At 44.4% G+C, this 12100-nt stretch overlaps 1 protein-coding gene across 4 annotated transcripts in view; it reads right to left on the bottom strand.

The window, feature by feature from the left end:
- The window catches only part of srcap (Snf2-related CREBBP activator protein), a 44452-nt gene that overhangs the window by 20655 nt on the left and 11697 nt on the right, over positions 1-12100 (bottom strand). For all 4 annotated transcript variants that reach the window (XM_079492850.1, XM_079492851.1, XM_079492848.1 and 1 more), the window contains 10 exons: positions 9593-9762; positions 7603-7690; positions 7400-7489; positions 6747-6914; positions 6152-6384; positions 4334-4511; positions 3773-3909; positions 3467-3636; positions 941-1270; positions 225-411 (listed from right to left, as the gene is read on the bottom strand). In XM_079492850.1, coding sequence (XP_079348976.1) covers positions 225-411; positions 941-1270; positions 3467-3636; positions 3773-3909; positions 4334-4511; positions 6152-6384; positions 6747-6914; positions 7400-7489; positions 7603-7690; positions 9593-9762 — 1751 coding nt within the window. The remainder of the gene's footprint in view (positions 1-224; positions 412-940; positions 1271-3466; positions 3637-3772; positions 3910-4333; positions 4512-6151; positions 6385-6746; positions 6915-7399; positions 7490-7602; positions 7691-9592; positions 9763-12100) is intronic.

Below are 12100 nucleotides of genomic sequence, written 5' to 3'. Positions count from 1 at the left end.
TATTTTACATTCCTAAACATCAACACTGGCATGCTTTTTTTTTGTGAAACGTTGAAAATGCCCAGCCGATCTACAAGCTCACAACACGCTGCTTGCAATGTGTTGCTGTGTATTGTGAGCTTATAGATCTGCCACTTTTGCCTATTATGACATGCCCAGAATACAGAAACTAGGGTTCAAGTGGTTACATTTCCCCCCCCTAGTGGTTATCCCTCCGTGCTGACCTTGAAGGGGTGGACCTCAAGAGCGTCTTGCACCAGGGAGGCTGTGCGGAACACGATGGGCTGGGTGATGAAGGGAGAGTGGATGGGACGGGGGTCAAACAGGTTGGGGTGGTTGCACACCTTGCGGAGCTGCATCAGGATGTTGATCACAGACATGAAGTGGCCGCCGGCCAATGTTTCCCGTGTGCTGTAGGGGGGAAAAAAAGAGCGAGACCTTGTGGTCTTGTTTCCATTCTTGACACATCTCAAAAACATGAAATCTGTCAGTCCCATTTTCAATTGCTTGACTCCATCTTCTACCCGGCCAGCCTATGCTATAAAAAAATTCAAAATGCGTTGCATAAAGGTGGGTCATGGGCCCCAGGCCTAGAAAAAGGCAGATTTGTTTGAGGTTTGGAGCTTAGTTTCTTGCTAGATGTTGAAGTGAAGGGGTTTGGGCGACAGATCTTTATCGCATGTTATTTCTCTACAGTTAATTCTAACAAAAAATATATTATTGTTCATTTTCAATAATATACATATATTTTGCTATAGAAACAACATAAGATGAAGATCTGTCACCCAAACACAATACTTTTACCTAAGGTCTACCTCTACCATGTGCAAGGTCTAGGAGACTGGAATGTTTTTAGCAATCATTTTAATTTCTAAAGTAAAAACCACATAATGTGTACACATTCAAATTCCCTCCGAGAGCGATTAGTTGAGCAACTCACGAGGCCTGTGCCATGAAGTCATCGTAGAGGAACCTCTGTCTCTTGGACAGGCGACAGCGCACCACATGCTCGTATTTCTTGGGCATCTGCTTCTCCACGTCGACTTTGATCCTGCGGAGGAGGAACGGCCGCAGCACCTTGTGCAGCCTCTTGACCAGGCCCTCGTTGTACTCCTGGCTGCCCTCGATCATGCCCGTCAGCGGGTTGGAGAACCACTCCTTGAACTCGCGGTGTGACTGGAAGACGTGGGGCATCAGGAAGTGCATCAGCGACCAGAGCTCCATCAGACTGTTCTGGAGAGGCGTTCCTGTCAGCAGAAGCCGTCGGTGGCTGCGAGGAGAGGAGGGAATAATGTTCAAGCTATGTACCCAGGTTTAGATATTGGGCTGTATACATTAGGATTAGGAAGCTGTGTGGAACCTGCATTTCCAGAGGTCAAGTCAAGTCAATTTTATTTGTAGAGCACATTTAAAAACAACCAAGGTTGACCAAAGTGCTGGACAGCATAAAACAAAACATATACAGTAGAGAAAATGCACAAAATACATATATATGAAATGGGAAAGCACAGCAACACATGATTAAAAAAAAAGGGGGGGGCATATGGCATTTAAAAGGCCAGGGAGAACATGTGTTTTTAAGCGAGATTTAAAAATGTCCATAGAAGCTGCAGCTTTCACAACTAGTGGCAGGACGTTCCAAAGTCTGGGTGCAGCGACCGAGAACGCCCGGTTGACTTTTGACTTCAAGTGGGTGGGAGGGATCTTCAGGACCATCTGGTCTGATGATCTGAGTGCCCTAGTGGAGTCGGGGGGGATTGATGAGGGCTGATATATAGGGAGGTGTCAGGTCATGAAGGGCTTTAAAAACAAACATTAAAACCTTAAAATGTATTCTGAATTTGACTGGCAGCCAATGAAGGGAAGCTTGGACGGGGGTGATGTGGTCTAGCTGCGGAATTTTGGACGAGTTGTAGTCTGGAGAGAGATGAGGCGGTAATTCCTGAGTAGAGTGAGTTAGTCAAGTCTTGATGAGATGAGGGCATGGATGACTTTTTCCAAGTCAGGTGTGGAGAGGAAGGGCGGATAAAATAAATCGCTGCACTGGGAACTCCTTTTTTTGGTTATGGCTGAGTCATGGTGACATGAGGGTGCCGACATGGTCCGTCCGCCCTACCTCCCTTATGCCAATTTTAATGTAGGATAAGACTAGAGGTTCGGGCATGCTTGTTTTTTCCTTTTTCCTTCACGCCCGAAATAGGAATGCCAGGTTGAAAGTGATTAGAGATCCCATGAAACGGTCAGCTGATTCAACATATTCTGCCAGACAGTAGTAGGAGGAAGTGAGTACAACCCAAAACACAGCTGCCTGAAGCAATAACATTAGGGTGATTCAGTTGGGTCTGTGTGCCAACATGGACAGCTCCTGTAAAGTTGTCTGTTCACTTCATGCTGGCACTGGCATACATTTAAGGCCATGTTTAGACTGCAGTCAAATCCTATTTATTTCTCAAATCTGATCTGTAGGACCGACTGTTCACACCGTTATTTACAAGAGATCAGATCGGATCTGTGTGTTCAGTAAGGCTGTCCCCGAGCCCTGTTTTTAGGATTCGAGCTTCGGCAGGGATTTTTGAGCGGCCGTCCGAACAATCGTTCCTGTAACGTTCTTGCCTTTAACCAAGCTGCAATTCAATATAGATCCTATGGGGGGCGACATTGCATAGTCTATCTGTGAAAAAAATAGAGGCATATGTGGCTTGGGTGGTTAGAGCAGGCTAGAGTGTTCAGACTGAGACATCTTTAGAAATCAGATTTGAATGGCATTTGAAACCACCTCTGAATGTGGTTCAAGTTGGATTTGTAAAAATCCCTAAATAATTGATTCCAATCTATATATGGCAAAAATCTGATTTAGGCTGGATTTGGGCTGCCAGTCTAAAAGGAGGACCTAAATTAACATTACTCCCCGAATTTATAGAAATGAATGAGGGGCATATTCCCCTGTGTGCAGGATGAGTAATCAGCATTTCTTTTATGATCTTTCAGGAAATGTAACAGTTAATTTGATTGAATTGGGGCTGCAAGATTCATACAACATACGGTCAAATTTTTATGCACAGAACACTGATTTCCAGTGCCAGTCATTTTTTTAGATGCAATTAGAAGGATAAATGTATTTAGTTTTTCAAACAGAAGCACTACTTCTGCTCCTTGTGCAGTCAAACTCACAGTTGTTGGCTCGCTTTACTGTACAAAAGTACAGTACACTGTCCCTGAAACTTTGATTTAAAAATAAAAATGTCATGCCATGAAAAAACCATTATGATCTATGCTTCACCGCTACATCTGGTTCTCTTCCTGGGAATGATTAGGATATTCAGACGCCTGACAGAGTTGCCGTTGAACAGTCTGAGCCACACAAACAGTCCTGTAAGCATTGAGTTTAACTTGTTGCCCATGGGAAACTGACTATTTTGCCCTTTGTGCAGGTTTACAGAAGAGCTAATCTTCATGCTCTACAGACCTGTTGAAGTTGAGCAGGCTCTGCCAGCGCTGGGACTTAAAGTTCTTGATGTTTTGGGCCTCATCTAGGATCAGGTACCGCCATGACTTGCGTCGGAATGCCTGGTGGTCCTGGAGCACCAGCTTGTAGGAGGTGATGCACACATGGAACGCATTGGGCTTGGTCCAACCCTAATTGGAAAGAATGAGATCTGCTTCAGGACTTGTGAATATGATATATAATTTTGAAATATGACCTACTTGGGAAACCTTTTGTTACATTTCAACTGGTGTAAAACTACCCATTTCGATTTGAATCAACACAAACCTGTCTCTTCAACTTCCTCTCCTTCTGGCTGCCATAGTAGGTGAGAATCTTGAAGCCAGGACACCAACGCTTCAACTCCATTTCCCAGTTCAACATGACACTTGTTGGGACGATGATGAGGTGGGGGCCCCAGTTACCTGAATACAACACAAGATAAGAACGCAAGAGGGAGGGGGGGGGAATTGTCATTTTCACCTACTTTGTGTTAAAAAAAAGCATTACAGGCTCAAAAAACACCAGAGATTTAATTATGAAGTTTCATTGAACTGCAATTTGTTGCAATAACTCATGACTCATTGTGGACATGCATAGACACAGACATGTAAATGCTGGTGACAGTACTAGTAGCTATTAACTAATTATACATGGTATTAATTCCATAAAACCAGGGATAACTGACACAGAGCAGTTGATGAGACGGCCATGGGCAACTATTGATCAATATCCACAATGTACAGTTTACATGTTATCTTTACCTATGAACAAGTGGATTTGTTTTTACGTCCCGATACCCCGTCCAGGACAGGCTTCAGACGCGCCTGTGACCAGTTCATTTCGTACCTTTCTCGCAGGCAAGGTGAGCCAGCAGAGCGATGGTCTGGATGGTCTTCCCCAGGCCCATCTCGTCAGCCAGTATGCCGTTGAGTTTCTTCTCGTACATGGTCACTAGCCAGTCCAGACCGATGTGCTGGTACTCTCTCAATGTACCATGAAGCAGAAAGGGGATGGGGGTCTTCACCTGTGATCACATGATGAATCACATTACATGTCCTTGTACATATTGAATAGAATAGAGCAGGAGAACCACAATGACAAATTTGTACTATACTTAACCCATGTTACTCAACATTGTCTAAAAGTCAACCACTAGGGACTCTATATGTTTAGAGCACCCTGAGTGTCTTAGTATGCCTCTGTCTCAGCATTTTATGTTACAATGAATTATACTTACGTTATGGATTAGGTTGTAAGGTATAATTTAAAGGAGTATGGGCGCTTGCTTTTTGTAACAGTCAATCTTTTGTTTGACATAAGTTAGAGTAGAGAGTTTACATAGTCTCATTATTTGTAACCCTTCTTTTCCTTTTCTTTTGCGTTTAGACCAGGTATAGTCATCTTTTGTTTTTTTCTCTTTGTTTCCATACAGCCATTTTGGTCATTATATAATTTAAATAACATTATGTTTAAGTTGTAACATAGCCCTGTTTATTAATTTGGTTGGAAACCCACTAAACTATCATACTAGTAGTACGTCATGGTTGTCTAGAAGAACATAGATATATCTATATATACACTTCTATATTTATACCCTTGTAATTTATTGCATTGTATTCTTCTACTGAAATATAACCTTGTAAAATTATGGTGAATAAACTACAGTTCACTTTCCAGCCTTGTTGCATCCTTTAATAACCCCTAGACCTAATAACAATATAGGTATATAACAATTGACAATGTTTCCTACATTTAGTTTTTAATTATTATTTCAAAACATTTTCAAAAAACATTCCCCCAGGCCTGGGCCGCGGCTGAGCCGTCCAGGTACCTAGGCCGGTAATCCAGCATGACAGCGTGTCGCGGGTTCGAGTCCCAAGCCCGTCTGCCTTTGCCGCATGTCTCCCCCCCAATATGCAATGCATATTACCCCAGGCAGATTAAGTCTGGCCCCTCTCAATTGTGGGAGGACTTCACGGCCGAAGTGGTGACGAGCCAACCAGATTCGTCTGGAACCAGGCTATAACCAACCAGGGCCCAGTAGGCAAATACGGGGCGGGACATTGCAGGGAAAAGAAATCTAAAACGGAGAGGGACAAGACACACACCATCTTTCCCAGTTCCACTACCTGCCAGCCAACAACATACCATCCTGTGGGTATCTTTAGTGCCTCTCCCCGACAGCTTTCCACCCGCAAACATGGCCAATTGTGTTATTGCATTAGAGCGCCCGGCCAGGCCACAGGCACCATGGAGGAATCAAACCCCAGTTCTTAACTTTAGCCCTGTGCCACCAAGATGCTGGAGAGATATGTGGTTATAATTCATAGTATGAACTAGGCTTAAACGTTCACATGACCAAGAGCACTGAGCAGACACTCAAACCTACAATTTAGCAACAGGAGACCCCAGTTCCTAGATGTGATTTAGGGCAGAACTGCAGGAAATGAGATTTATGGCAGAACTGCAGGAAATGAGAAATGAAACAAAAGACTAAATTAAGACCCGTTTGCCTTAACAAACAGCCCGACTCAAAATGGGCCACGGGCCATCTCCTGCTGGGTCTTGCTCATAACAATCATTAATTGACGCATTGCTGCCAAGTCATGTATAACAAAAGCCTTCCTGTTCAGCTCATCTGATACAGTGCTGCCTGAGACTAACCTTGGCAGTGGCCAGAGTGCAGCCTTTAGGCTGCAGACTCTCAGCAGTGGCAGCGATGTGGCTTATCTCCTTCTTGGGCCGTGGGCCGGATGAGGGAGGGATGTTGTCTCCCTCATTCAGCAGGAGCTCCTCCATGCCCTCATCTCCACAGTCATCATCCTCCTCCTCCTCCTCCATGCTGTCCTCTTCATCCTTCACACTGTCGTCATCTTCCTCGCTGTCTTCCGGTGAATCTGAGAATTCAAGGGGGGCGGTGGGTGAAAATGTGGACTCAATGTAGCGGCTTAACCACGCAGGTCCTAGCGTCTCTATTCATAATAGACGAAACATTTGGTGAAAAGACTCTACAAGCTCACAAGGCATCACCTTGTGATGCGTTGTGAGCTTGTAGATTTGCTATTTTCACCAGTCTGTAAATCTTCTATTTTTGCTGAAGAGATTTGGTGTAGAAAAGGAGGGGGGCAAGTTCAGACCCTTGAGGGACACTGGTCAACAAAGTATATTGGGTTTAAGGTTGTTCAAGGCTTCAAGCACCACCCAAGTCCTCCAGACAAGTCTTCAAACCAGATAAACCAATTACTTCCGTTTCAAATACCTGAGGACGAGGTGTTGTTTTCCACATCACTCTCGTCTTCCTCTGTCTCCACCTCTTCGTCTCCAGACACCTCAGACTCTGAACTGGCTTTGGAGGCGGAGGCCTCCTCGAGGTCAGAGGCATATGCTCCTTTGTATTTCTCCAGCAGCTCCTCAATGCTCATGTCACCTGAGAGAGCAAGAAACATGGGACAGTTTTAGTGTATCCTTTTCATGCATTTGCACACAGGGGGGATAGAAATGCATACTGTAATGCATAACATAATATAACATTATGATTAAAGTACATAAAAGCACAGTATTAAACATACATATATTACCGGGGTCTACTTTGACCTCCAAACATGACTTTCAAAAACAAAATTCCCCAGGGAGATACATATTGCAAGCAAATTATATTTTATACACAAGCAGAAAATGTGGCATTTTGCACAGTATGACATTGTGTCATTTTGTAACATGTATATCCTGTGTGTTCAGGTTTTGGTACTCATCATATTACATGGGTGAAACACACTCTCCCACAGATTCTCCCCCCTCTATCAGTCTCTCTCGCTGATCAAGCCGTGGTCTGACTTCACACACAACCTCCCTCCCTCTCGCAAAACATGTATGAGACAACAATCTGCAAATCCCCATGATGGCCAGTAGTACCTTCTCTGTTCAATTCATTGAGCTCTTCTGCGTGGTCTACATTCCCCTCCACCTTCTCCTGGGCATCGATTGTGTCTTCCTCATCCTCGGCTGAAAACAAAGGAGAAAAGCGATATTTCAAAAAACACCCCCTACTCACAATGACATGAAATTGAAATTTACAGAAGGTCTGCTTCAAGAAAACGTAACACAATCACACTTACCATCCTCTTCATTGGCAGTGAACTCCCCATCTTCCTCCTCCACTGTGGAAGAACTTCCTTCAGAACATTCTTCCTCTGAGCCAGATTCCTGAGGAACAACCAGCGTGAGGCATTCATGTAAGGTTTTAGATATATTTATCATTGTATGGCCTTGCATTAAAAAAAGCCACATGAGCAAGACAATAAATACTACAGGTATATGGAAGATCGAAGTGTATATACTAAGCATGATGTGACGTTTGAAATAAACAACCACTTGACTTGAGTGCGCACTTGAGTAATTTTCTTCCCCATAGCTGTGACTATAGCTATGATGCATGTTGGATTAGCGTAAAGACGATAATTTGGACAACAGAGTGACAAATTTAACACATGTCTTTATTTTTCAATGCTCACACAAATGTAAACAAGCCATAGTGTTTCCTTGCCTTCTTGGGCTCGATTCTTTAAGAATTGTATTTGTATTAAACTGTACTTTTTCTTACAAACTGTTATAAAGTATACAATTTAAAAAAAAAGTTCTCAAACTTCTCAGTGAGTGGAGCTAATGGACATGAAAACAAACTGTAAACATCCTCAAATACCAATACAATGCTGCTGATACTTAATCATCATCAATAAACAATTAACGCATTGTGATCTGCACGCATGCATCTCATAGATGCATCTGCTACAACGCTGTCGTGTCCAGTCCAGATGTGAGCAACCTACCTACTGTATAAAGCCACTGGCCGCTTGGGCTATTAACACTTTTTTATTAAGGAAGATCAACATGCATGTCAACGTGTTCGATTGACTTTTCGCTGACGAGAAAACCCTCTCAGTCCCTGCCGCCGGGTAAACAAAACACAGATGGCACATGGCTAACTTGTTAGCCGCGCCAGTGTGGAGGAGGTGGCGGCAGTTGTAAACTTTCTCCAATGGATTTAATAATGCCAAGTAGGTCTCTCCATTCATTGCTACGGTCGACATGTGTAAATCTCGTCTCGCTGTCGCTCGCTTTTAGTTTTGACTACCGCCGCTATCGTTGTGTAGAGCCGTTTAGTTGAAGTATGACATAGTTGCGCCATTGTGAGGGCAGAAAACAGTGCTCGAGCACCATTCATGCATCCTGGAGTGACAAGCTGGAGTTTGAAATACATTGTTAACGAGGGCGGCGCAAATAGGCAACATGACAACTGTATTGTACAAAAAGTATTGTACAGTGACAACTATTGGAACTTTATTGTAAACAAACAGCACTGCACGCTCCACCCCCCATTCACTTGAAACCTGACACCTCGTGTGTGTCCTTGGCTCCTGGCTGCTCTGCAGGCTACAGCAGACAGCCAGCACTGCCTAGCAGGCTAGCAGCAGTCAAGTTTGAGCACCGCGGCGAGCGCTGCGACCGCTTCCGTCGGTAAACATTAAAAAAAACGGTTTGGTCGGTTTAAATAAATTAATCTGGTTTACTAGATGAAACCGGATCGTACCGGTTGAACTGAAAACCGTCACATGCTTAGTATATACAGTATTTTTGAGGGGTGATAGCCCCTTCCTCCTATGCCCAGCTTTCGTGTGTGCACAAACTTTGTCCTACACAAACATTAAATCCCATCGACAATGAATGGACCATTTTGAGTGTTCGTGTAAACACAAAATGCGTAACACAAACATTGAAGATGAAGGTGAGGACGCAAATTCTGATTGGCCGGAATGAGATGATGTATGATGATGTACAGTGTACAATGATAAGATTTCCCCTCACTTCACACGGGTGTGATGTTTGAGGGGCGCTAGCCCCTCCTATATCCAGCTTTAAGTGTATGTTCACAAACTTCCTACACAAACATTACATTTCCCATCGACAATGAATGGAGAATTTCACGTCATATTGTCTGAGCAAATAGACAGTGTCTAATTTACATCACGATGATGTACGATCATAAGAGCGCCCCTCACCTGAGTCACATGGGTGTGATTTTTTATACAACCAGCCGTTTGTCAGTACCTGGGGGCGTTTGAGGGTGCTGAGCAGCTGGTCCAGGGGCAACTCGCTCTCCTCCTTCAGCAGCTCAATCTCCCTCCTGTGGCTCTCGGCGTCATTGCCCTTCTGTTGCTCCTCCTTATCGATGGTCTCCTCATCGTCTTCCTCCTCACATGGAGGCTCAAAGTCTCGGTCTGTGTAAACGGCATAGAGTTAGAAAGGATAGAGGGAGGACCGGAGCGACAGCCCCACCCCCTGCTATTCATTTTAATAGAAGTTGCTCAGTGGCGTTTTGAAGCACCCGCAAGACTGCCGGAAGTACCATTATAACTCAATGGCTGGAGCGAGCGGAAGAGCAGCCCAGACCTCAAATTTGAGGTCTGGGATGACGCACGTTACACACATGACGTCACTGAACGTCCGTCCACCTCCATTAACGTGCTGCAGTTCCACTTTGCCAGTAGGTAGTGGCAGCTTCAACATTGGATAGCCTTACTGGGGGCTTGGTAAACGGAGGGAGGAAAGTGTTAAGTTGAAAAATGAGGGGAGACGAGAGAACTTCAAGTAAGTCGAGTTCCAGCCGTACGTTTTGCTGGAAGACAATAAAATGCCCTTTCTCTGTTGGCCTTGGTGAGGCATTTAGCAATTTTCTATGAAATAATGTGAAAGAATTCTAAGACTGGGGTTGGACTTCAGTGACACTGTTCCATCATAAACGACTAAGCATAATGGCATTGCACTCCAACACTAGCATGGATCTTGCCAGATAATAAATCGAGGCCAGGCCTGCACTGTTGGACACGGAGTGCACAGCTGCCAAGTTCGTCCTTCATCTCTGGCTGACCTAGCCGCTGTGTCAAGGGAACCGTTTGCGTTTACCTCAATACCAATTCTGAACTGATGCCAGTTGGTAGTGTCAGGGATAGCGGGCTAACCAACAGGTTTGGCCAGTCTCTCACCCAAAGGCGGATAAAGAGTGTTGAGATTGAATGATTCTCAATTTAAATAAAAGAGTACACAGTGCAGAGCACCAGTGAGTAGGGCTGAGTCATCATTTGGAAAGGTTTCTACTTTCTATATGGGTGCTGATCATAGAGTATATATATAATAGAGACTGAACTGGCGCGAAGCTCCGCCCCCCCAGCTATTCATGTCAGTGGAAGTTGCTCAGTGGCGTTTTGAAGCACCCGGAAGACTGCCGGAAGTCCCTCCCCGGACCTCAACTTTGAGGTCCTGAGTGACGTAGGGCAACCGAGCGCTCAACGTTAAAGCCCAGCTGCACGGGGTTTCCCGGTCATGAATCCACGGGTCCGCCTGTAGTCCCTCCTCCTACCACTAGGACCCAGAGCTTCAACGTTGAATAGCCTCACTGCCCCCTTGGTGCTGATACTAACATTTGGTATCTGTTCTTTTGTTGTAGACTCGTAGTAGAGGGACATTTTTAAAAGACGTATTACCCGCCATTTAAAATTCAGCGTTTTAGAGAGTCCCATTTAATACATTTTGTTTCCTTCCCTTCGGTTAAACACAAAGCAAGGTAAGTTGAACTAAGTTCCCGTTACAGTGGACCTGGAATCAGGAGTAGGAAGTCCTTTAGAAAAAATAAAGTGATAAACTGTAAATGACTGACATGAGGAGTGGACAACACACGTTGACCTAATGGGTACAATGTTTAGCATTGGAATGAAGGTGCTTTGAATTTACACACAACTGTGAGAACCTAAACTACAACTACTTACCTAAATAGCTGCAACCCCCTCAATGTGATAACATGTAACTGCCTATAAGTGGCAACTGCAGTCTAACTTGGAAATGTACTCTCTCTCTCTGCGAGGTAGTAGTAAATGCACTCTCTCTCTGTGAGGCAGTAGTAAATGTACTCTCTCTCTCTCTCTGTGAGGCAGTAGTAAATGCAAAACCATTCAAAAGGTGCTGGACAGAATAACACGTTAAGGTTTTTTCCAATACATTGGAGTACTTCTCCAATGTACTTGCCCCTCTACATTTATTTTCTACTTGCCCTGTGATTCTGTGAATGAAAACAAAGCATACCTCCTCAAGCAGGCAGATCTACACAGGTTTTATTTGCCCGCAGCAGGTATTTTATACTTGCCCCGGGCAATCAGAAACAAAAGCAGTGCAGGTGGGGCCCTGGCAACCGTGCATAGATATTAGCAACCGGAGCGGTTCCAAAAATGAAACACAGCGAGGCAATGTTATAGCGATATCAAACGCCTCAAGACGAGCCTGCTTGTCATGTGTACCCAGCGTCATTAATTTATAGGACAGGTATACTCGTCATACGGATCTAAAGTGTTATCACCACGAACGCCCGGGGGTATTTGTAACCATTAAATCAGGACGCCCAGCAATTTGTTTCTTCAGGACCTATTTCAAGGTTGCTCCGCGCCATTTTGGAAGTAGCTTGAAGTAGCTAGATGTAGCCAAAACACTCCTGAGGTGATCGACAGCAACGGGAGGTATGATTAATTAAAAACGCACCTAGCGACGCGACGGGCCGTCAAAAACATA

Source organism: Electrona antarctica, assembly GCF_951216825.1.
Source record: "Electrona antarctica genome assembly, chromosome: 22".
NCBI lineage: Eukaryota > Metazoa > Chordata > Actinopteri > Myctophiformes > Myctophidae > Electrona > Electrona antarctica.
Note: the sequence above shows the minus strand (reverse complement) of the source record. Positions and strands in the feature narration are given on the sequence as shown.